General features: G+C 40.0%; 1 protein-coding gene across 10 annotated transcripts in view; it reads left to right on the top strand.

The window, feature by feature from the left end:
- The window catches only part of MEF2A (myocyte enhancer factor 2A), a 206,968-nt gene that overhangs the window by 159,066 nt on the left and 21,704 nt on the right, over positions 1–26,198 (top strand). For 7 of the 10 annotated variants that reach the window (XM_044979541.1, XM_044979543.1, XM_044979542.1 and 4 more), the window contains 3 exons: positions 3,461–3,598; positions 6,735–6,954; positions 13,577–13,636. In XM_044979541.1, coding sequence (XP_044835476.1) covers positions 3,461–3,598; positions 6,735–6,954; positions 13,577–13,636 — 418 coding nt within the window. Of the gene's footprint in view, positions 1–3,263; positions 3,396–3,460; positions 3,599–6,734; positions 6,955–13,576; positions 13,637–26,198 lie in introns of all 10 variants that reach the window. The other 3 variants (XM_044979549.1, XM_044979550.1, XM_044979551.1) reach the window with 2 other exon arrangements.

Genomic DNA, 26,198 nt, shown 5'->3' with positions numbered 1-26,198 from the left:
TTTTTATTGAGCAAGAGCCTGTTATCATGTCTAACTTTGTAGCCTGTGAGAAAACTGAGGCTGGCCTGTCTCCCACAGGCCTCGCCTGGCCTTGTTAACAGATTACAGCATTCCACTTGTTAGTACCAGCCATACAGGAGAAACTTTTTACTATTATGCTACTGGATAGTGATAAAGTAGTCAGTCTTGTTATGTCAGTTAGGTCCTCAAAGTGACAGTTCATGTTTTGGTGATAAAGAAACAGAGCTTTGGATATCAAACACAGACTTGGATTTATCTGTAATAGTGACCCATAGCTTTAAGTTCTCTAACAATGACAGGAACACCATCTGGAGTGAAGGTTTCCAGAATCTTAAAGTGGAGATACTGAGGCATTTTACTTCCTCATGAGTCAAGGCAGAGTTAACCCCATTACTATCAGAATAAAAAAATAACGATTGAAAAAAGGGTGAATGCATTCTTATATATTTAGCCTAATATGTACACTTTACATTAATAGTTTGTTTAATTTCTAAACTTCAGTGTTGGTGGACAGTGCTGGTGGGTATGCATTAAGAGAATTAAATTTTGAAGTTTCCACTTAAGCTGTATTGATTATTTGGGCATTCTGAGAAAGACACTTATGAGATTCCTAGATTTTAAGTGTAATTACTATAAAACATTTGACAAAATAATATTAAATATTATAAAAATCAAAACTTTCACAATATTTAAATAATATAAAGTATAAAATGTAGGCTGGAGTTCACACAGATAACCACTGTACATTTCTTGCAGGCTGCCTTTTTCTAATTTACTTATATATTTAATACTACTTCACTGTAACATGTTTTACTGCTGCTCCTAAAGGAGTGCTGGGCACAGTTTGTATATTCGGATCCATGTACAGACGTAACCTATTCAAATTCTATTTATAGATTATAAAGGTTAAATGTAATCCAGATTATACAGTGTTAACATTTTCCCTGCTGATACCAAAGTGTAGAGGACTGACAGCCTGAACTTGTTGAGAAGGGTTGGGAGGGATAACAGTCTCCGACCTTCAGAGTCCTAAACAGCAGGTCCTTGTATGGCTAAGTCCATGTAAGTGTCCACCTGATTGGTTAGACCAGCAGAGATCAATGCTGTGACAGGTGTTAGAAAAAGCTACACCTGTTTCCCCCCCATATGCTGATTTAATGATTAAATTTTTGTGGGAGTTCCAGCCAGTGTGTGTGGGATACACAGCACATGCCAAGTAATTTGAGAAGGAATTATATCTCGCCAATGATGACCTGTGATCTTTGAGAATCTCTTATTGCATAATTGAATTTTGTAAAGTATTGCCTTACCACTATCAAGTGAAATTAAGCAATCTGTTGCTTACTAACAAAATACTAAGTAAAATTTTTTATTTTTAGTTTAAATGTAATCGGTTGTACACAATTTGTTAGCTTTATTCATAGCATAAGCTGAACATTTCTCTGAAGAAATTCAATTGCAGATGATTGCACAGTTTGTCTGCTTACCAAGCTGCTAATGTGGATCCTATCACCATAAGATCTGGGCACCTTATTCTGTTTGATAAAGAATGGATATATACTTTTATTAATCAGAAAAAAGAAGATAACATATAAAAAAAACCTTAACAAATAATTGTACTGAGATTCTTCTTCTAAAAGTAGTTTCACTGTCAATTGTTGAATGGAAATTCAAATGGTGACAGAACCAAATACCTTTCAGGTTGCTTAGGAAGCCTTGAGAATGCAATACCTCTGTGGTACATGAAATGACAGGTAGCTTTGATTTTAATTCTGTGGGGTTGGTTTTTTATTTTTAAGACCAAGACAAGTTGGATAAAGATACGTTGTTTGTCCAAATGAAGATTCTCTCTGCATCACTGTTCTCTCACACACTTCTGACATTTAAATGTTTATGATTATATTTCACTGACAAATTTTCTGTTAACAATAAGCTCTTCCTAGAGGTGGAAAACTTAGAGATTCTATTTAAAACAAACAAACAAAATGAGCTTGCTTGCTGTGTGGATTTTCTGAACTTATAATACCAAGGAAAAATAAGCATTAAAGAATATGAATATACTTTTCAAGATCTTAAAGGCAAGAGACCTGAAGTTCAAAAACCTGTCTCGTGGTAGCTGATTTCATAGCTGCGTAGTGGGGAGACATGTACATTAAGGGGATGTGGATGCAGGTCCATATTTAGTAAACAGGAAAAGTCCCAACAAAGCAATCGCATTAAAATTAAGTCACCGCAGAAGATATGCACGTGAAAAAAGCTTACATTTGGAAAACTACAGTGTCTTAGAAAGGGATTGCAAAATAAAAATGGTTGCATTTTGAGCATTGTTCTTCTTGGATTGTCATGTTCTATGCAGTACTTGTTTTCATGTTGTATGCTAAGTGACTGAAGTCCAGGAAAGTATGTGCCTTAACTAATCAGGCTAATTGTTACATATGTTGTTAAAACCATTCAATAATACATTCATTTGGAAATTTTACTCACTATATTCTACACAGTTAATTTTACTGTTTTCTAGTGAGAATAGATAATTTGGGAAGCCAACATTGATATTTTATTAATACAAGGCCAATAATTTATTCTGGCATAACACTCTCCTTACAAAGTACACTATTTAAAAAAAAAAAAGCCGCTCCACTGAATTCTTGTGCTAATATGGGAAGTACCTTTTTTTATTACCACTAACGGTTCTATCCTCTTGCTGTAGCCTTCAACATTAGTTGTATATATCAAACTGCTTGATTACATCAGCAGATAGCTAAAACAAACGCTGGCCATGGAATTCCTGGGGGCCAAAGTAATGATAGGTTATAGCAGGGATCGGCAACCTTTGGCCCGCGGCCCGCCAGGGTAAGCACCTTGGTGAGCTGAGCTGGTTTGTTGACCTGCCGTGTCCGCAGGTTCGGCCAATCGTGGCTCCCACTTGCTGCGGTTCGCTGCTCCAGGCCAATGGTGGTTTCGGGAAGCTGCGCAGGCCAAGGGATGCCGTGTGCCAAAGGTTGCCGATCCCTGGGTTATAGTTACTCATGAGATCAGAGCTGGGAGAGGCTTTGCCTCTAAGTGCACCTTCCATCATGGTGCCCTGTGGAGCTACTTATTTTGAAAGGTCTAGCTTGTCTCTTAAAGTGAGTTGCGTTTCTGACAGTTTTATATAGTTTCAGTGGCTCTGAATATGATTCAGCTTACAAAAAGTCTTGGCAAGTTAGTATTATTTGTGTGTGAATTTTCCAATTGTATTTCAGACTTTAAGAAAAAAAGGCCTTAATGGTTGTGAGAGCCCTGATGCTGACGATTACTTTGAGCACAGTCCACTATCGGAGGACAGATACAGCAAACTAAATGAAGATAGTGATTTTATTTTCAAGCGAGGCCCTGTAAGTACTTTTATTTTACCTCTACTTTTTATTTGTTGATTCTTTTTATTAACTTCATTATTTAGGCTCTGAACAAGAAGGAACACAGAGGGTGTGACAGCCCGGACCCTGACACTTCATATGTGCTCACGCCACATACAGAAGAAAAATATAAAAAAATTAATGAAGAGTTTGATAATATGATGCGGAATCATAAAGTCGCAGTGAGTACTAAAGAATGGCTTGTGTTTTTATCATGTGCATGAGAACTTTCACAATGTTTTGCTTACCATTGAATACCACAGTAAAGATAAGATGGTTTAATTGTTTACGAAGCAGAAATACCTATTCATTGTGTATGCATATGCGTGTATGTGAGAGAAATTCTGAAAGTTATGTGAAACTATCATGTAAACTAGGAGTTCTTAAATTTCCCAGGGGGTCTGTAGCTCCCTTCCTGTGCTCCTGAAGTTTCATACTTGTTTATGATGTTCCTGACTCTCAGGAACCCACCCCCCTTTCTAGATGCTGCCTAAAACATTTTTTTTTTTCAAAAAAACTAGGATGGACTCTTATCCTGAGATATAAGATAACTTATAGAGAGAGATTTTAAATTTTTTACCCCTCTGCAATGGAACAAGGTTAGAACTAATAACAAATAGCTTTAGAAATATTTCCTGGAAAGATGCCCTCATACAGAGAATTTGTTCTCCCTATAGTAAATTAGTCAATCGGTAATATCTTCAAAAGCACCTGACTTAAAAGACGAAGTCCTGTTTTCAAAAGTGATGTAAACGCATAGGCTCCTAAAGGTATTTAGGTGATTAAAGAGGTAATAGGTGCCTAGAGGGATTTTGAAAAGTACCTAAGCAGTAAGACACCTGACCCCCATTAAAATCCCATTAGCTGCCCATCTACATCTTTAGGCACCTAAATACCTTCTGAAAATCTCACCCTCAAGTGCCGACGTCACTTTTGAAAATAGACGTAGGTACCTAAACCACATAGCCACTTCTTGAAATTTTTACCCTAATATCTTGTATGGTCAGAAGACTTCCCATAGGCCATTTTACAGCTATGAATTCCAAAAGCAAACCTGGCCAGGGCGTGAGTCCTCACATCAGCACCAACAAGACTGCCTACTGCGCGTCACAATTCTGTATATATATATATAAGTATGATTGTTCTAGGGGCCATGGACTGGTTTAGTGGAGCATTGGTCTTGGAGAGGAATTAGGGGGTCTCGTGGTTCAAGAAGTTTAGGTGCCACTGTGATGTGTGTGTTTGGTGGGTTGGGGGTCATATTAATTCCTTTTTTAAAGTAAATTAATTTTGCTTTATAGAATAAATCAGAAATTGAAGAATATGCCAAAGAAAAATATTGTCTCCTAATGAAAGTAATTTTGAAGCTCTGCTACATCTTTTCAGTTGTACATCATTGGATTTGTTGTGGCAATTAAAGTGGAGTGGTTAGGTTCCTCTTAAAATCTACATGGAAACTGAGTGATTTAACGTACAAGAGGTGACTATTGTCCCCAGCCGACTCTCCAGTAATGGAAGTAATTCCTTTGTTAATCCACATCACTCTGGATTAACTGTGTACTGTCAGTCTTGATACTCAGCATTAGTTCTGTCATTAGGCTCTCTATACTTGCACACAGGCAATATCTTTTGTCCCTCGTTGCCAATTTGAAGAATCCTCTCTAGGGTTTACATCAGTGGCCATTGTTGTGTCTTTGAACCTGTCCTAATGGTAGTTCTTTAGATCAACTTGAAACTTTAGATATTGAGAAGTGGTGTGTCAGGGCATCTTCTCTAGGTCTGAGTTCTCACGAGTAGTCACAGTCTTCCAGTATAGTCTCTAAGCTGCCCCCTCTTATAGAAACATTAGCTTTTCAGGTATATTTCTCTGGCTCCACTGTGTGCCATGAATTCCAGTCTGGAAAAGTTCCCATAATTAGAATGACTGATTAAAATTGTAAACCTTAGACCTCCCTACGTTTTATTTACATATGGTTTAATTTATAATGGTTATGGTTTTATTTCCATACCCATGGATCATATAACAAAAAATAGTCCTTTAGCCTTTATGAAAGACTTTGTGCTGACTGCTGTCAAAGGAGAGGAAAGAGAGATAGCATGGAGTAGTTGGTCATATCTAAAAGCCTACCCACTAAATGGGTTGGCAGCGTGAAATGTGGGTCTTCATTGTAGCAGTAAAAGTTGCTATCACTGGGTGCTTCGACATAGAAAGAAACACGTATAAGGATATTACTATACATTGCCTTTGTTACATTTTTGGAATCGTTAAAGGTGTTGCCTTGTGCTGCTTGAATGTAGTGTGTGTTTAAACATTTTGTGCAAAAATAAATAATTTGTCAGATATTAAAAAGTTCTTTGAAGTGGCCTGCATGTAAAAATAAAATATCAATAATACAGCTTATTGGATAGATGTTTACATATGGAGAGTGCCTTCTTAACTGATAATTATAATTCTTAATTATATAAAATTATGATTTTGAAAAATTTGGTTATCATCCTTGTATTTTCTAAAGCTTATTGGGTATTAAATGTTTTCATATTGAGAATGTATGTAACTAAGAAATAAGGATTCAATCAAAATTTCTATATTCAAATAATTAGCACTCTAACATATCACTAATTTACAGAAATTCATTAGTATTCAGGTAAATAGCTCTGTATACTATAGAATGTATTACTCTGCTACCCGTACGCAGATGAAAAATCAGCTAATCAATTTTGGAATAAACCTATTTCACTTCTGAATTTTCTAGTCTGTAAAAAGTATTTGTGGGTTTTTATAGATAAATTCCAGATCTAGATGGAAAACAATAGTAATGCTTTAATTTCAATGTCAAGATTGTCAGAAAAAAGATACCATTACTAACTTTTCTCTTTTGTCTCATGACTGACTCAGTTTTGTTTTATAATGTGCATGTTTATGTATTCTTACATTTTGAGGATGCCACAAATTCATTGATTATTAAAATGTATAGCTTATCAACTGGCTTTCTGGTATCAGGAATCAAATGTTAAATAATGGCATACTTCTAATTAAATTTAATGGATGAATATCAATAAAATATCTCCAGACTAATGTTTACAAACTGTGGCTCTCAATATACCCAACGTTGATAAATGACCTTATTGAAATGTATCTTTAACTAAAGTACTGTAGATCACAATACCAGTCTCTTCAGAGTGGATGTTTTATAAGTGTGCATTTTTAGAGTGATACAAAATTACTAAACTAACATAATTAATCTGACTTTATCTCAATATTATAGCCTTGACAGACATTACTGTGCAATATTAATATGTTCTTGTTTTTGTTTTCAGCCTGGCTTGCCTCCCCAGAACTTTTCAATGTCTGTTACGGTTCCAGTGTCCAATCCCAATACTTTAACCTACAGTAACCCAGGGAGTTCCCTTGTATCCCCATCACTGGCAGCCAATTCATCATTAACAGACACGACCATGCTCTCCCCACCTCAGGCCACATTACATCGAAATGTATCGCCCGGAGCCCCTCAGAGACCGCCAAGTACTGGCAATGCAGGTAAGACTTCAGTAGTGCTACATTTCTTCTTTATTCCCCTTCAATTCCCATAAAGCTTACATTATGAAAAACTAGCAAAACTGTATGCTGTAATTTTGATTGCTTGTATGGATAAAATCATAGAAATGTAGGACTGGAAGGACCTCGAGAAGTCATCAAGTCCAGCCCGCTACACTGACAGGACCAAGTAAATGTAGACTATCCCTGACAGGTGTTTGTCCAACTTGTTTGTAAAAGCTTCCAATGATGGGGATTCCGTGATCTCTCTCGGAAGCCTATTCCAGAGCTTAACTACCCTTAGAGTTAGAAAGGTTTTCCTAATGCCTAACCTAAATCACCCTTTCTGCAGATTAAGTCCATGACTTCTTGTCCTACCTTCAGTGGACATGGAGAACAATTGATCACTGTCCTCTTTATAACAGCCCTTAATGTATTGCAAGACTATTTTTAGGTACCCCCCTCAGTCGTCTTTTCTCAAGACTAAATTTGCCTTTTTTTTTAACTTTTCCTCTTAAATCAGGTTTTCTAAAGCTTTTATTATTTTTGTTGCTCTCCTCTGGACTCTTTCCAGTGTGTCCATATCTTTCCTAAATAGTGATGCCCAGAATGGAACACAGTACTCCAGCTGAGGCCCCACTAGTGCCAAGTAGAGGGACAATTACCTCTTGTGGCTTACATACTGTTAATACACCCCAGGATCATTTTAGCCTTTTTGTAGCTGAATCTCATTGACTGCTCTCATTCAGTTTGTGGTCCAATATAATCTCGAGATCCTTTTCAGCAGTACTACCACCTAGACAATTATTCCCCATTTTGTAGTTGTGCACTTTGTTTTTCCTTCCTAAGTGCAAAGTACTTTGCACTTGTCTTTATTAGATTTTGTTCTGTTGAGTTCAGGCCAATTTTCCAATTTGTCAAGATCATCTTGATTTTTAAACCTGTCCTCCACGGTGCTTACAACTCTTTCCAAGTTGGTGTCATCTGCCAATTTTATAAGCATATTCTCTACTCCATTATCCAAGACATCAATGAAAATACTAAATAGTATCAGCCCCAGGACTGACCACTGTGGGATCCCACTTGATGTGCCCTCCCAATTTGACAGCAAACCATTGAGTATAGTATTTCAACCAGCTGTGCAACCACCTTATAGTAATTTCATCTAGACCACATTTCCCTAAATTGCTTATGAAAATGTCATGCGGGATTGTGTCAAAAGCCTTACGAAAATCAAGGTACATCACGTCTACTGCTTCCCCCTTATTCTGCTGCTCTCACTCCTTCCTTTCCTTAGAATCATGAAATATATTATTTCATCATATCATGCCAAACCATTTTATGATCACTGTCACCCAAATAGTCTTTCATCTTCAGATTCGCTACCAATTCCTACCTGTTGGTCAGAATCAGGTCTAAAATGGTTGTCCGCCTTGTTATTTTCTCTACTTTCTGGAACAAAAATTCTTTGAGTGCTTGTTCACATCGATTCCAATCAGGTGTGCACATGCTGCGTGCATGGTCGTTGGAAAGTTTTCCCTTAGCAGCTCACGTCGGGTTGGCTGCGGAGCCCCCTGGAGTGGCACCTTCTTACCGTCTGTATCGGCCATTGGAACAATGCTCACTTGCTCAGCAAGTGCTCCCTTAATGTTCTTTTGTTAGTGGTTCAAGTTAGTGTTATAGTTGGTTTAGTATAGATAGTTAGTTTAGATAGTAGGTTGGGAGCGGGATCTCTCCCCAATTCATAACCCACCCACTCCCCCTTGGGCTTCGGGGCATGCCGTGAGCCCAAGGCGTTAAGACCTGCAGTGCTTACAATAAGTCTATGCCCATCAGTGACCCCCAAGACTCCTGCTTAAGGTGTTTGGGGGAAGTGCACCAAACAGAGAGGTGCAAAATCTGCAGGGCTTTTTGGCCAAGAACCAAGAAGGAGCATAATTTCCATTTGAAACAACTTTCAATGGAATCCACTCTCTGCCCACAGCCATCTGCGGACCGCCAGGACCTGGCACTGAGTGCATCAGTATGGAGCGCTCCGGCATTGGTGTGCAACACGGTGCTGAGTAATGACTCAAGTATAAGACACCCTTGGCACCGTAGCCAGGGAGAGCTCCCCGGCACTGCTCCACCTCGTTGGTGCCGCATAAGTGCCATAAGAAGGCTGAGAGAGAGTACTCACTGGCTAGGAAAAGCCAGGGGACCATCAAGGGATGGCACACCTCAGAACTGAATTGATGCCTAAATACACAAGCCTCTGCCGTTGACTTCAGCTTCCCGGAAGGGACTGTTGAATCCAGCACATGGAGACTTGCCACAAGGGCAGTGCCAGGTGGAGGATTTTGAGCCACCTTCCACTCTGGACACTTTTGAAGCTGCCAGAGACCTTATTGAAATGATGGCTTCACAGCCCCCAACTCTGAGGGATAAACCTCCAGTACCGATACGTCTGGTACCTAGAGGTAAACGGGCCATGATGCAGTGCTCACAGTTCCGGGCTCAACACCATCCGTGGCACCACTCACAGTCGCAATCACCATGGCACCGCTGCCCGGCTCCGTGATCAGTCAGAGCATCTCCAGCACCGCCGAGACGCTCCCCCTCTCCGGCACCGAGGGTGGACTAGCGCTGATCCCTGGCACTGAGAGACAACTGGCACCGATCATCAGCACCAAGTCAGCACCAATATCTGGCACCGACATCGTGTCCTTGGTCGCTGGCTCTGGATACTCGCCGATCTACGGCACCGGTCTCCCACCTCATCGGCTCGCCACCCATCTCCTGCGCAGGGCCCCTCAGCTCCACCTTGGTCATCACATTCAGGGTCCACTTCCTTGGACTCTGACGGTGACTCATACTATCCAAGCATAGTCGGCATAGGTCTCACAGGTGACATAGGGAGGTGCAGCCAATCTGGCAGCTGCACTGGCAGCCCCCTGCACAATGGCCCTTTTGGACTCCCTGGGCTTACCATCAGGCTCAGGACTCCCTTTCAAGGGCTTCATGGTCGGCTGTCTCGATACACTGACCACTTTACTCTGCCAGGGACAGGGCTACACCTTCGGGATCCGAGGCCACCCAGTCCCAGCCGCCCCCTCAGCCTCAGGCCGCTGCCGAGGCTACTCCGGCATAGGACCAGCCACAGGCTCAAGCTACAGCCATCTCAGCTATGGCCGCCACAGGGGCAGACATTGTCCAAGAGGATCAGGGAGCCGGAGGTACAAGAGGACCCGTTACCTCCCCTGGCCACCTCGTCCTCATCTCCTGACGAGGCAGTGGCAGGAGCCTCAGCTTCGGGCCCTCTGACGATTGACCATAGGGCACATCAGGGCCTTCTGAGGCGGATTGCATCCGTTAGTAGGAACCAGGACGGCAATGGGCTGTTGAAGGTGACACCTTCACATACCATCTGAGGGTTGAGCCACCAATGTAGAGACTCTAGTATGTGTCCTGGCACTGTCACTACTGAGTCCAGCCTGTCATGCTCCGGGCAGTATATCTGGGTAAGCCACACTTGACGGGGTCTGAGCTTGGCTCTGGCATGCCTGACTATGTAAATGCAGGCTGCCATGTGTCCAAAGAGACTCAGGCATCCCCAGGAACTGCCTGAGGCTTTGAATAATGTCTGGAAACTGGTCTCTGGCAGGAACGTCCTTGCCTGTACCGAGTCCAGCACTGCTCCAATTAATTCTGTTCTTTGGGTCAGTGATAAGGTTGACTTGTTCACTTTGAGGAGTCCCCCCAATCTCTTGAACTTGGACCTGACCAATTGTACATGAGACTATCTGCTCCCTGGTACAGCCTCTGAGCAGCCAGTCATCCAGGTATGGGTATACCTGCACTTGCCTCCTCTGGAGGAAGGATGCTATGACCGACATGCAGTTGGTGAATACTTGGGGGGCTGAAGACAGACCAAATGGGAGGACCGTGAACTGACAGTGTTTGTGCTTGACCACAAACTGGAGAAAATGTCTGTGCGCAGGCCAAATGGCTATGTGAGAGTACACATCTTTCACATATGCGTACCAGTGCCCTGGATCCAGGAAAGGAATAATAGTGCTCAAGGAGACCATGTGGAACTTCAACTTCATCATGAACTTGTGGAGTCCTCGCAGGTCTAGGATGGGTCTGAGACCCCCCTTTGCCTTGGGGATTAGGAAACAGTGGGAGAAGAATCCCTTGCCCTTTAGCTCCTGAGGAACCTCCTCCGCTGCTCCCATGGTGAGGAGTGCCTGCACCTTCTGGATAAGGAGCTGCTTGTGAGACGGGTCCCTGAAGAGGGATGGGGAAGGAGGGTGGGAGGGAGGGAAGGAGCAGAATTGGAGAGAATATCCCACTTCTGTCATGCAAAGGACCTAGCAGTCTGATGTTATTTGGGACCATGCCTTCCCACTGGTCCCACTCGTACACAAGGTGCTGCTCAAGATCTGCAGGGACAAAGCAGAGGTGATTCTGCTGGCCCCAGCATGGCCCCGTCAACAATGGTACACCACGCTCTGGAGCTGTCAGTGGACACCGCAATCGTGCTACCACTCTGCCCCAATCTGATCACGCAGGATCACGGCCACCTCCACCACCCAAACCTCCAGTCCCTCCACCTCATGGCCTGGAAGCTTCATGATTAAACCCCATTGAGCTGCTATGCTCGGAGCCGGTAAGGAAGGTTCTACTCGGCAGCAGGAAACCACTGGGGCTACTTATCTAGCCATGTCAACACACCAGAGATGATGCAGCATTCGGCAGGGCGGTGCTCCAATCAACTATTCCTTAAACTCCGACCCTATCTCTGGGGTAGAGCTTGGGAGTCACCTGATTGGAATCGTCATGAACAAGCACTCGAAGAATTAAAAACGGTTACTTACTTTCTTATAACTGTTGTTCTTCGAGATGTCTTGTTCATGTCCATTCCAATACCCACCCTCGTTCCCCTCTGTCAGAGTAGACAGCAAGAAGGGGGGTCAGGTCGGCAGGGTAATATATTTAGCACTATGAAGGCACCACTCCAGCGGGCTCACAGCCAGCCCGACTGCTAAGGGAAAACTTTCCAACGACTGTGCACACGGCGTGTACGCCTGATTGGAATAGACATGAATAACACATCTCGAAGAACAACAGTTATGAGAAGGTGAGTAACCGTTTTTGTTGTCCCCAGTACGTTCCAAAAACTTTTTGGAAATTTTGTCTTTTGCTGTATTATTTTCCCAACAGATGGCTGGGTAGCAAAAGTCCCCCATTACTACAACATCCTGTGTTTTGGATATTTCTATTAATTGTTTTAGAAATGTCCAGTGCATCTCCTCTTCCTGGTTTGGTGGTCTACAGCAGACCCCCCACCATGATATCACCTCTATTTTTTTAAATTTTTATTTTTACCCAGAGACTCTCAACTGGTCTGTCTCCCACCTCCTTCTGGACCTCAGAACAACTGTATACATCTTTTATGTACAATGCAACCCATCCTCCCTTTTTTCCCACGTGTCTTTTCTGAACAAGCTATACCTCTGTATACAAATATTCCAGTCATGAAATTTATCCCTCAGAGTCTCTGTGATGCCAATTAAATCAGAATTTAGCTTATGTACTAATACTTCCAGGTCTTCCTGTTTGTTCCCCATACTCCTTGTATTTGTGCACAGACATCTAAAATGTTGATCAGATTCCCCCACTGATTTCCTTTTGTTGCTCCTTTGACCCTATTGTAATTGTCCATGCCTCCTTCCTCTTCACCTTCCCCCCCCCAGTTAAGGTCATCTATTCTGATACTTACCTGTTGGCTTTTGTCACTTGCCCTCACTGAACCTAGTTTAAAGCCCTCTTCACTAAGTTGGCAAGTCGACACAGAAAGATGCTCTTCTCCTTGGTCAGGTGGACCCCATCTCTTCCTAGTGGACCACCTTCTTGGAACAGCATCCCATGGTTGAAGAAGCCAAAGTCCTCTTGTAGACACCATCTGCACAGCCATGCATTCATCTCCAGGATGTTCCCCTGCTTGGGCCCTTACCCTCAACCAGGAGGATGGACGAGAACACATCCTGCACCCCTGACTCCTTCTCCCTGACTCTTAGAGTCCTGTAGTCACTGCTGAGCTGCTATGGGTCAGACCTGGCAGTATCATTAATGCCCACATGGATGAGCAGCATAGGGTAGTGATCATAAGGATGTATGAGCATCTGCAACGTGCCGTAACATCTCAGATGAGGGCTCCAGGCAGGCAGCAAACTCCCAGGACATCATGTCAGATTGGCAGATGGATGCCTGTATTCCCTCAAAGGGAGTCCCCGTCCACAATCACAGTACATCTCCTCTTGGCAGTGGCGGTGAGCTTCCTAGCTTTGGGGTGAACGGCGGCTCCTCCTCAGCCATTGGTATCTGCTCTTCACCTCCTGTTGTCAGTACAGCATATCAGTTCTTGATCTCTATGGATAGCGGACCAGGGTGTAGCACTGTCTACTGACTGAGGTGATCAGCAGCCAGTTTTCTCCTCACAGAGCAACCAGTTCTCCCATCTCCTCTTATGCTGCTGCTTATTGTTATGAAATGTTTTAATATGATACAGTACATTACATTAGTACAGTACATTTACTAATGAAAATTGATCAGCTTTATCTTTGATTTTGTTAATTGTTAGGTGGTATTTTGGGTACAGCAGATCTCACAGTGCCAAATGGAGCTGGTACCAGTCCAGTGGGTAAGTAGAGTACCACGGTTTATTTGAACTTTGTTTCTTGAGTTCATTCACTTAAGTGTGTGATTTCTGATTTGGACTAGTTAAAAAAAAGTGCGTGTGTCTTTGAATCAGAACAGAAGTAAGCTGATGGATTGATCGGTCGTCTTTCCTTTATATATTAAAAAAAAATTAGCCTTTTCACTCTGTAAATTGCATTTTTCACTTTACTATATTTACTTTTTCCATTTTTATTACCATGAGTTTCACAGTAGTGTTTGCTGCTTTTGCTTTCATGTATCTTTCCTCCCTACCCCCACCCCTTTCAAGATCTCACACTGAAACCATAAATATTTTGCTAAGCATAAATTCTCATGGAACTTAAGGAACCCATCAGCCTAGCGTCAGTACTTGGAAAGATATTGGAACAAATTATTAAACAATCAATTTGTAAGATTCTAGAGGATAGTAAGGTGATAAGTAATAGCCAACGTGGATTTGTCAAGAGTAAATCATGTCAAACCACCTAATTTCCTTCTTTGACAGAGTAACTGGCCTGTTGCATAGCGGGGAAGCAGTAGGTATGGTTATAACTTGACTTTAGTATGGCTGTTGACACAGTCTCACATGACATTCTCATAAGCAAACTAGATCCTAATGAAATTAATATAAGGTGGGCAAATGATGCTTGAAGAAACATGCTCAGAGTAGTTATCAGTGGTTTGCTGTCAACTGGGAGGACTTATCAAGTGGGGTACCGCAGTGGTCAGTTCCAGTGTTGTTAAATATTTTCATTAATGACTTGGATAATGGAGCAGAGAGTACACTTCTGTAAATTTTTCAGCTAACACCAAGCTGGAAGGAGTTGGAATGAAAGGATTAGAATTCTAAATGATCTTAAAAAATTAGAAAATTGGTCTGAAATCCATTACAATGATATTCTATAAAGACATGTAATGTATTACCATATATACTTATTTCATAAGCCGAATATTTTTGGTAAAAAAGTGACGCATCAAAGAGTGGGGGTCGTCATATAAACGGGTCTACACCAAAATTTGATGATTTTAAACTCTATGGAATCATTGAATTGAATATCTAATACATTGTTGTTGTGTTTACCTAGAGCGTCTGCAGGCAGGGAGCCCCTGTGGCTGCAGTTCGCCATTCCCAGCCAATGGGAGCTGTGGGAACTGGGAAACAGCGAACTTGCAGACACTCCAAGTAAACAAAACGTCCCGCCAGCAGCTTACCCTGACAGGCCGGGAGCCAAAGTTTGCTGACCCATTTATTGATGTCAATACTGCAGCCTTTTAAAATTGCAAATGCTTTGTTTATTGGACTAGATTGGGTTGAAAGGAATACTAAAAGAGCAGTGCCACAGATCTGCATGACATTTGACCCATGCATTTCACAAAATGCTACGCCTTACAAACCAATTAGAAAAATACAACGAACGATAGTACTGTAGCACTGGTGTCAGTCCGGTGACATTCCTATATTAAGTCCTACAAAATCTATAACTCCTTTTTCTCAAACTGGGGTTGCCGCTTATGTAGGGAAAGCCCCTGGCAGGCTAGGCCAGTTTGTTTTCGTGCCCCATCCGCAGGTCCGGCCGATCGCGGCTCCCACTGGCCGCGGTTCGCCGCTGCAGGCCAATAGGAGCTGCTGGAAACAGGCGGCCAGTACGTCCCTCCGCCCACACCGCTTCCAGCAGCTCCCATTGGCCTGGAGTGGCGAACCGCGGCCAGTGGGAGCCGCGATTGGCTGGACCTGCGGACGGGCGAGGAAACAAGCTGGTCCAGCCCGCCAGGGGTTTTCCCTACACAAGTGGCATCCCCAGTTTGAGAAACACTGCTATAACTACAATAATAATGTTCATTTTAAATACTAGTATGAAAATAGATTAACGATGAAATCAAAAGAAAAAGGTCGTCCTATCATGCAGCATTCAAACTTAAAGTTGTTGAATATGCAGACGCAAACAATAATTACGCCGCTGCTCGTGAATTCTGTATCAATGAGAAGCAAGTAAGAGAATGGTGAAGAAATAAAACAACACTAAAAGACATGCCAAGAAGTGAGAAAAAATGTCCAATGAGGTGTGATTCATTTCCTAAGCTAGAGAAAGATCTCAGTAATTGGGTTGTTGAATGTCGACAAAATGGGTACATTGTCACTAGAACTGGAATTCGTCTGCATGCTCTGCAAATGTCGAAAGACAACAAATACAAGTCAGTAAAGCCATCAGTGTTTGTCGCATCAGTCACTTCCTGCAGCTCCCATTGGCTGGGAATGGCAAACTGCAGACACTGGGAGCTGAGGGGCTCCGTGCCTGCAGACGCTCCAAGTAAACAAAACGTCCTGACCCGCCAGCGGTTTACCCTGATGGGCCAGGAGCCAAAGTTTGCCAACCCCTGAAATATAGGGTCGGCTTATGAAAGGGTCATACAGTTTTTGCTATTTTTACCTAACCATCTTGTAAATGAACAGGCTAATGAACGAGTATATACGGTACATCTTGCACAAATAAAAAATAGGGAATAACTGGTTAGGTAGTAGTACTGCAGAGAAAAATGTGGAGGTAACAGCGGATCAAAAATTGAATGAATCCACAGCGAAAAAAGGTAAGTGTCATTCTGGGATGTATTAACAGGAGTGCCATATGTAAGACATGGGAGGTAATTGTTCCACTGTACTTGGTTCTGGTGAGGTCTCAGCTGGAGTACTGTGTCCAGTTTTGGGCACCATACTTTAAGATGTGAACAAATGGGTGAGAGTTCAGAGGAGAACAACAAAAATTATTAGGAATTTAAAAAACCTGCCGTATGAGGAAAGCTAAAAAAGCTGGGCATGTTTAATCTTGAGAAAAAAAGACCCAGGAGGGAAACAATCTTTAATATGTTAAGGGTGGTTATAAAGAAGGTGGTGATCAATTTTTCACCATAGCCACAGAGGGTGGGACAAAAAGTAATCAGCTTAACTTTGCAGCAAGAAAGATTTAGGTTAGATATTGGGAAAAACGTTCTAACTATAAGAGTAGTAAAATACAGATGTGTTTTACCTCAGAAGGTTGTGGAATCCCTCTTGGAAGTTTTTAAGAACAGATTAGACAAACATCTATAAGGGATGGTCTAGAAATACTTAATTCTGCTTCAGCACAGTGGGATGGACTAGGCTAGATGACCTTGAGTTCCCTTTCATTCCTACATTTTTATGTTTCTGTGGAGCTCCTTTAAACCAGAGTGCCCCAAATTAGTAATTTAACAACAATACTGTAGTGATGTCTTACATTCCTAAGAGTTTCTTACTTGCATAAAATATAACACAGATTTCAGATTTATGCGGTAATGGCATGGAGACATCCAGGTTCCATTCTATCATATTACAGGAAGGCAACATAAATACTAGTCATCTGGCTCCCTGGTGTTTCTTCCATCTCAGGATATTGATTTGGTGGCTGAGGACCAATTCGCAAATTAGAACATAGCAAGAGTTATCAATCAGAGAAACTACTGGAGATACTCACATAAGTAATGACCAAATAATAATCTGGCAACTGGGAAAAGAGATCTTCCCAGATTAAAAATCAGAGCTCAAGAAGTTTATAAATGAGTAGTGCTTAAATTAGTAGGGTAAAAGTGTTGGTTTGACTCTCCACTCTGCCTCCACCTTGGGCCACATGCAACAAATATTTCCTTCATTCACACAGAAGCTCAAGAAATTCTATGATCAAAGAAACCTTTTAATTTAGGGGGGAAATGAAGAGCAAGGTTATCATTAGACATGATGGGATCCGAGAGAGTGATTTCTCGTGTGTTTCAGAGATCAGCTTATTAAGAAAAGGGGCCTACTTATAAAGAATCCTATGTTATTAGGACTAGATTCAGTCCTTTTCCCCCAAATTAGGCCTCAAGTTTCTGAGCTTCATTCGTTCACTCAGCAAAAAAACAGTGTAGCATAGCTATGAAACTAAGGGCCATATCCTTCTTGAGTGTTATAGATACTACAGATGTGCATTAGAAATTGCCCATAAGCGAAAGCAATATACTGCGTTAAAGTACTGCATATACCTACGTGAACTTCATGAACATTCTTAATAACGTAGTGTTTTCTGATTGGATCCTAAAGTAAACATTTTAGGAGCCGGTGTATGATAACAAATTATGGTGGTCATCGTCTTTATTTTCCAGAATATAACCCCCCATTGCTCAGAAGTTTTTCACTCAAATGACAGTTGAAACTACATGATGACTGTACAACTCTTGTGTTGGTGGGGGATTTGCAAAATGTATCTGCAGCAGAACTTCAGAAACATTCAGATGATGCCATATCACTGAGCCATTAGTACACAATACCTTGCTATGACTTGCTGTATACGTTTTGAAATGGAGTGGCTGGCGTAAATTAACCCTCTCTGTCCCAGAGTTCTTATTTGCAGCCCAGCAACAAACACATAAAGTGGCCTGCGCATAAGCTGGCTAACTTGCCAATTGAAGCTTGGGCCACTGTTACTTACGTATGAACTGTGACAAGTTGTTAATGTCAGCTAATTAAAACAATTTTTAATGATTATTGACAATTCATATATTTTTCTAAACAGTTATTGATGAAAAGAAATTCATTTTATTTTCCAAAAAGTTTAGCCTTTTTCCCTTCTTTAAAGCTGTTGAGAGATAGGGAGGGCTGAGGTAGATATATTTATTGACAGGCCTTTGTTTATTTTGTGACTTTTCTTTTATGGGATCAGCCCCAAGAGCAGTGGATGGGTGCTAATAAAAATAGGAAAAAATCCTTAAAATCAATAGTTTTGCACAACTGTGAAAATTTAAATAGAAAAAAGGCTTAAAAATAAACATAAATATCCATCAAAATTGTAAAAAATAAAAATTGAATCCCGCCAAGCCTTACAGATAAACCATCATTTTATATATTCTTATCCAACTATGAAAACCCTTGAAGATGATTGTGGGTAAAGCTGATACCTTATCCTGGCTCACTTAGGGCTCAGTTCAACTAACGGCAAGGAAGATGCAGAAAACAGCTGCACATTTATCCCAAACACATTTTCCCCTCACATCCTGTGTGACTTCATTGAAGTTGACATGGATTGCTTCAATGAGCAATCTGCCAACCTCTGAGAGAAAAAAAGATACAGATATACAATAGCTTTCTAATATTCTGTTTGTCCGTGGACAGCAGCTTATTTTTTTTTTTAATGGCAAGTAAAACTATCACCATGGTAAGGATTGGCAAATTAGATGCGTCTGGGCTGGCGAATTTCACAACCATTTTGTAAGACTGATTGTAGGTGGAGCATACAGTAATAGTTGTAGGTAAGGTTGAACAAGCATTTTCATTTTAGAGGGCTGCTTTCAGTTGCTCAGAATTTTGTCAAAGTTCTGCATTTCATATGAAAATTTAATACAGGCTGGGGCAAGTTTTTTTTTAAAGTCTTAGGAAAAATGGTTCAGCCATTTTCAACATTGAAAAGTAGTAGAAATGTATTTTGGCAGAGACATGTTCTGGTATACCTTTTAGTGAAATTTTTTTCATTTGGCAGATTATAGCTGCTTAAAAATGTATGTTAAGTTTGGCTCCATTTTTTCTTCCTGTTGTGGAGTTTCCATTTCAGAGAAAAAGTTGGCAGTTAGCAGACTGTGTTCATTAAGTGCAAACTAATTCATACAGTGTAAAATGTGTTGGTGACCCAATTCCAGTGCTTGTGATGGCTAGAAACTGCAAGCCTTTTCTTCTCATGGGCAGAGAACAAAATGTCACCAGATGCCATGGTGAGGTTAAAAAAAAATGAAAAGAAAAAGGAAGTGCAGTTCACATTTGCTATGCAAATGTGGCAAATGTTTGAGATGACCGAGCACTTGTTCTGTGTTTAATAGGGTTCCAATGTAAATCTAATAGTGGTGTGTCAGTAAAATAAAGGAAGTACATGGAAAACTAGGAGCCATACTTGAGACCAAATAAATCATTAAAATTTGCTGTAGCGAAAAGCCAGGCTTTGAAAGGGTTTGGACAGATGATGTAACAGATCTTTTCAGCTTCTAATTTCTCTGCTCCACTCTTAGGCTGATAGCATTCAGATTTGAAAGCTGTCAGAAAAATAAAAGTTATAAGTGTTTTTTTAAATTTTGTTGCGGCTTTTTGAATAGTGGGTTTTGTCCCTCCCAGAAGTTCCATTTAAATATAAAATGGTTCTGAAAGTTCTGCCTGTCACCTTACCATACAGCTGTAACATCAAGATTTTAAAAAATGGGAGTTGCTAGGTATTCAGAAGGCTAGAAAATCAGGTCTCTTATTTAAGTATTTACTAAGAAGCACAAATCCCCTTGACTTTCAAAGCCAATGGGACTTATTTCCTTAAGTTACTTAGGCATTTCTGAAGATCCCATCATTATTTTTGAAAGTCTTGTCTTTAAAGGTGTAAGTCCTTTCTAAATGATTTTTTCATACACTTCCACTAATGGCAGAGGTGTGTCTTAATGGTATGATCAGAGCTAGACTTTCTCTAATCACCAGTGTTTAAGTGTCAGTGATAATACAAAGTATATTTATTTCCACTTTGAGTTGTCCTAATACACCATTCCACAAATGGAGGAAAGCATACACTTCTTAAAAGCACTGAAATGTAAGTATAGATATTTCCCTCTTGATGAGAGCTGAAATTTATACCGCTTCTATGACTACAGCTTCAGTCTGCCATCTCTGCAATGTTTTTCTTCAAGAGGCTAAGAAGTGGTGCAGGGGTGTGTGTATGTTTGTTTTAATTACTTTCATTACCTTACTGGAACTGTCTTTATTTGAAATAGCCACATTGATGACACTGACAAGCACTGATTTTAGTAATTTTCTTGTTTTTGATACTTAAGTTTTTTGTCCCAGAATATTTTTTTTACTTGTATAAAAATATTGAAATATCTTTTTGCTACAGCACTATTTTGGTTAGTTGATTTAATGTGGATATTTTTTAAATTCACTTATGTAGACTGCTTTTTTTAAGGATATGGACCATGATATGTCATATTTGTTTGAGGTATAAATATGTGTACATGATTATCTTACCTTGTATTGTTTAGCGGATTGCCTATGATTAACTTCTCCAAACCATATACAAGAAGTCAGTTTCTCTGAAGCCGAACCACAATAAAAGATTAATGACATCAAAGACTATAATTTATGCTTAGAGTAGTAATCAGAACATAGAGTACTTTCCAGCCACGTGTGTTCATTGTTTCAGCTGATGTGATTTATATAGTGAAATATGAGCCTCACTGATCTAAATGAATCTTGGACAATGCTTGGATCTTGTAGGACAATAAATGAGATTAGTGTGTATCAAGTTTCTGAAGGAATTGGTGTACACTGTTGTTGAATAGGAATTTTGAGCATTTAGTGTTAGTACAGCAAGTACCTCAAAATTAAAACCTGTTTCCTATCCAAAAAAGCATGCAGAGTAACATGCCTTGGTAGTAATGGTCTGTTACTTTTGCAGTATTTTGAAAGTACTATAGTAGTCTGAGCTGAGATAAATGAAAATTTAATAAAACTGCCCCAGTGGAAATAAACTATTGTAGCTCACATCTTATTTCCCCCCGCCATTTTCATTTTTGACTTCATCATCCCTTAAAAAATAAATTATTGGATTTGAAAAGATCTGTTGTGGATGGGAAGGAAACAATGCAGTTTTCCTTATACAAAATAAATGGAACATATAGGGTTACTAAAGCTTCAGTTTGGCGAACTGCCAGACAGTTACATCATCCTGTAATCATTATCTGTTTCAGGCTCCTGATCTTCTGCTAAGAAATATTGCTTTTAGCTCCCCTTTCACTCCTTATTTATAATTTGATTTTCTTGGGGTACATTGTACTATATCTAATAGAGCAGCTTGTTGGATTCTTAACAACCAAAGAATGTTTTTGTCTAAATTAAAAATTAGGAATATCTATTCTAAAATACTTCTGCAACTCTGATACAGGATCTTTAGCTAATGTCACTTTTGCACTCTTTACATGCTATTTATAACAAGCACACAAAACATTTATCAGAGGAGTCTGGTTGATACAGACAGATCAATGCATGTATTACATGTGATGGTATTCTGTTGCTTTTTTTTCCTCCCTAAACAAAATACTCTTCTAAACATTTTTGTTTTGCATATAAAATGGCACAGTGTACTGGCAGGCAAAGTGCTTTGAATCCGTCTACCCCACTGCTGAGTGAGGTACTCCACAGAGAATGCAGTGGTGAGGGGTTTGTTGTTTTTGACAGCACCATTAGAAGCATGAAATCTTCTCTAAAGGACTGGCAGAGTCTTGTAATAAGGGCTACAGGAAATGACTGTATTGGGTGTGGAAGAAGAAACAGTCCAGATTAACACATGAGCTACCAAAATAGTTGAAAACAGAATGCAGGAAATGGCCTCATAAAATAGGCTAAACTATACTATACACTAAAAGGAAAATGGATGAATAATACAAAAACCCATTGTTTACAATGATAGTGTTGATCACTCTAAATAGAGATTCAAAAGGATCACAGAAATCTGAAGCATCCCATATCAAATGTCAAATTGCAAATATTAATGCATGATAAAACACTGCTAGTTAATATATAATAAACACAAGCTACAGTATACCAAGGAGCTGTTTGAATGTGTAGTATGCTGATATAATTATCTGCAAGTAAAATGGTCGGAGACACAAAAGTCATATTTATAGTTCCATATACTGTTAAAAGGGTACTGTCACGTCAAAATCACACTGTTGTCAAATAATTTTTCTTCAGGATTAACCCTTTAGAAGACTAAAATTGAATCTGTTTTCAAATCTATTTAATTGTACTCCCAATTAATCTTTTATTACTGTGTGAAATTTCTCTTTCATGCACACATGGCACAAATTTGCACAGTCCCCTGTATTATGCTAAATCCATCCCTTAACCACTAGGCAAAACACAAAGCAATCCTGTGACTCATCTGCTGCTGCTGTTTTAACTACTGGCTGGAGTCAAGAACCTCAACCCCTTTGCATTCCTGCACTGGTGTTCTGACTGTCAGCATGCCACACCTCTAATCTCTCTTCCTCCTTCATTGGGTTATGCTGGGTTTGCATGGATTCTGGTAGAATATATGGAATTGGTCCCCTGGTGTACCTGCTGCTCAGCTACGTCAACTTCACCCATTGGGCGCACTGTTTTCTGGTAGTCATAGATTTTGTGCCACAGCAGAATAAAATCAGCCAATTGGTTTGAGGGGGCACACACAGGTAGTTTACACTTAGTATATGTTTTGATTGCAGAGGTATGTATTTGTATAAATATTATACATATTTGATTGTATCCTTGTTCCTCCACTCATTGGATGTGTCTTATTCTTAGACCCAGTTTCTGCCAGCCACTCTGTGTGGGCAGATCCCCAAACCATCGCAGAGCCCCATAGAAGTCACTGGGATTCTGTGCAGGTGCAAAGATCCACCTGCTTGAAGCATTTGCAGAGTTGGGACCTGGGATTGTAAACACTTTAGAGAAGGCCCACACCTTCATTTGTTTGTACAACACCTAGCGCAGTGGGGCTCTGATTTCGATTGGAACCTTGAGTGTTATTGTAATATAAATGTTAAATAATATTTCTGTTCATGTCCTACTCTGGAAACTGAAGTGCTTTTCCCCACTTACTTTAAATGTGAATCAGTTTTACATCACCTGTGTATTCAGAGATGTGACTGTGTGTGTATACAGCATAAAATATAGATGCATGCTTTGTGTGTGTACATACATGTCTATAATGCTTATATATATGTCTTGATTCATAAATATTAGGTATTGTCAGTGAGTTTTAACATTACCACACTGCATGTTTCCTAATTTCAAGCATGCTTAAAACTTTCACCAAGACTCCATTTCTTGTTTTCCTTTAAGGATCCTTACTTAGCCATGGTTACTTCTCACTTAAGCACCAGGATTGCAGCCCACGTCTCCTGCACATTCGCAGCATCTGCCATTTCCTGCTTCCTTCCAGTGTCCCTAACCAGTTAAAGCAACCATCAGCCAGCCGTTCCCTGTAGTAATTTCACATACAAACTGTGTTTGGATTCACCTCACTCAGACCTTGCAACAACCACAACAATCCATCCCTGTCCAACTACAAAAAACTCTCCATTCTTCCCCAAGCAACCAACTCTATAGCCCTATCCAGTTTCAGACCCCTTCCTCACTTCCAACAAAACCCTCCACCAACTTCACTCAATATCTACTACAAATCCATAGACTTACCTAACAAATTGTCCCACTCCTCCAAAAACCACCCTAATTTCCCCAATTTGTTTCACCACCCCAGCTGTACTTGCAGGAGAAGCCTACAAATGGTCTTTGTTAACCTAGGGGAGAAAAAAGTCTGTTTTCCCTCCCTGGTGAAGCAGTACAATAGTGGCTCTTTTTCCAATGGGAAGAGAGAATCAGACTTTTCTCACTATCCCACACAACCTTTGTAGGAAGATGGTTGAATATTATATTAAATTATTTTTTATTATTGAGCCAAAAAAGTTTTTTTTAAATTTATTTCAATGCATTTGTAGCCAAACAATTGATTTTTTTCCCCATTTTATTCCTCAAAAAACATTTTTTTATTTTTTAGTGGAAATCTTTTATATTTTAAGTATTGTTTAGCTGAAAAATCATTTTTTCCCCTTTTTTCCCCACAAACTATTTTTTCGTGCCACACCCATGGCCATTTTGGGAGAGGAGTCCTCTGGACCCTCTGTAGGCTTGTGATACATGAGGAATGTAATAGGCTGGTACAGTTCCAGTCAGACTGTTGGCATAGTAAAAAATCCACCAAAAAGGGTGAGAGGGCCACAGTTTGTGTTACTCAGTTTTGTGGCTTCACGGTCCATTTATGCACATGTCTGGATGTTTATGGTTTCTATGTCTGGATTTCCAAGTTCCAGCGATATTGTATTTATTTTATTTAAAAATAATTTCATAAAGTTTCACACACCCTTTTATAAAAAAAGGTTACCGATAAGGTATCTTATTAAGATTATATAAATGTTAAGGACTTTTGGTTATTTGATTACCATTCATATATAAGAGCCTGTTGTTTTTCCACTGTTAAAAATAAATAAAATTGCTAGCATACTGTACACGTTTACTGTGTAATGCATCACTGTCAATCACTTAGACATTGTGTCATGCTGTCCTGTTAATACACTTCATTGTTCTTCATAGGCATTTGGAGTTTTGCTTAAGAGAAAGGAATGTGAAACTATCAATTTTCTTATTTTAAATGCCTTTAAATTAACATGTACTTACTGTAATAAAATGGAATTGGGCACAGGGGCCTATTCAAATTAGAATGATAGTATAATATTCATGCCAGTAAGGTGCTACAGGCTATTAAAAGAAAATTTCACACACAGTAAACTTTTGGGTAATAGACTTGCCACTGAATTGTGACTATAAAGAGCACTTTCAGAACTGGAATGTTAGTATAAACATAATTTATTATGAATTGTATTTATTTATACATATACAGGTTCTGTAGTGTGAACCACACAATTCACTTCCCCTGTTGTACATTTCTCTCATTTTCAGCTTAATATATTTTTTTCATTAATGGCTGAATAAAATCTGTGTTTTCTGAGGATCATTGCTATACATTTGGCAAAATAGTTTGGATGAAATCTTCAAAAAGGTTTCCTGAAAAATATATTGCAGTTAGCATGATAGGCGCTTGGCTGGTTTGTTGATGAATGTTATAGGAAAACAATTAGAAAGGCTTCTGCTGTTAGTTGTCTCAAAATTTGGTATTCCTTGTTTCACTGACTTGTTTGAATACAACTTAAGGTCTGAATCTTTTGTGATACTGATCACTCTCCATTCTCATTGACCTCAAGTGGGAACAGTCAGCACCTCATAGGCAATGACCTGTACATAGTCTAGTGGGTGGGGGGAGAGAGAGAGAGAGAGTGTGTGTGTCTGTCTATCTGTCTGTCTGTCTAGAGGCTAAGGTGGATGTTAAGGAAATGGGCTTGTTTTAAGGTTCTCCTCATCTTCCTTGTTGGAGAAATACTGAATAGAAGTACCTTATCAGATTCCTACTATCTTATCAGAAAGTGTTCTTTGCTAAAATAATGTATTTTCAAAGGTCACGAGCAAATTGGAAAAAGGTAGAGCTACAATTTAAAGGCTTGTTAATTGAGATACTGAAAATGTCTTTTATGCAGGATAAGGTACACTTGTTTATTTTTACGAAAGAATCTCAAAAGAGTTTCTAGGCTGTTTTTTAAAAATCCTTATAAGCAACAGCACACTGTAATTCATGTTCTGCCTGTGGGGTGTGTGGGTGGGGTGTGTGTGTGTGTGTGTGTGTGTGTAGGACCATTTGTTAGATACTGTTTTGTTGCTACAGCAGACTAGAGGAACTTCAAAGGATAAATTAATGAACAAATGGCTTTAATGCACTTTCCTTACAGTGTGCACTCCTCAGCATTTAAGCTGCCAGAACACACCCTGAGGTCACACCAGCATTACATATTGATCTTTTTGTGAAAGATACTTTGCTTTTTCTGTT

The sequence above is a fragment of the Mauremys mutica genome, chromosome 11, assembly GCF_020497125.1.
Source record: "Mauremys mutica isolate MM-2020 ecotype Southern chromosome 11, ASM2049712v1, whole genome shotgun sequence".
Lineage (NCBI taxonomy): Eukaryota > Metazoa > Chordata > Testudines > Geoemydidae > Mauremys > Mauremys mutica.
Note: the sequence above shows the minus strand (reverse complement) of the source record. Positions and strands in the feature narration are given on the sequence as shown.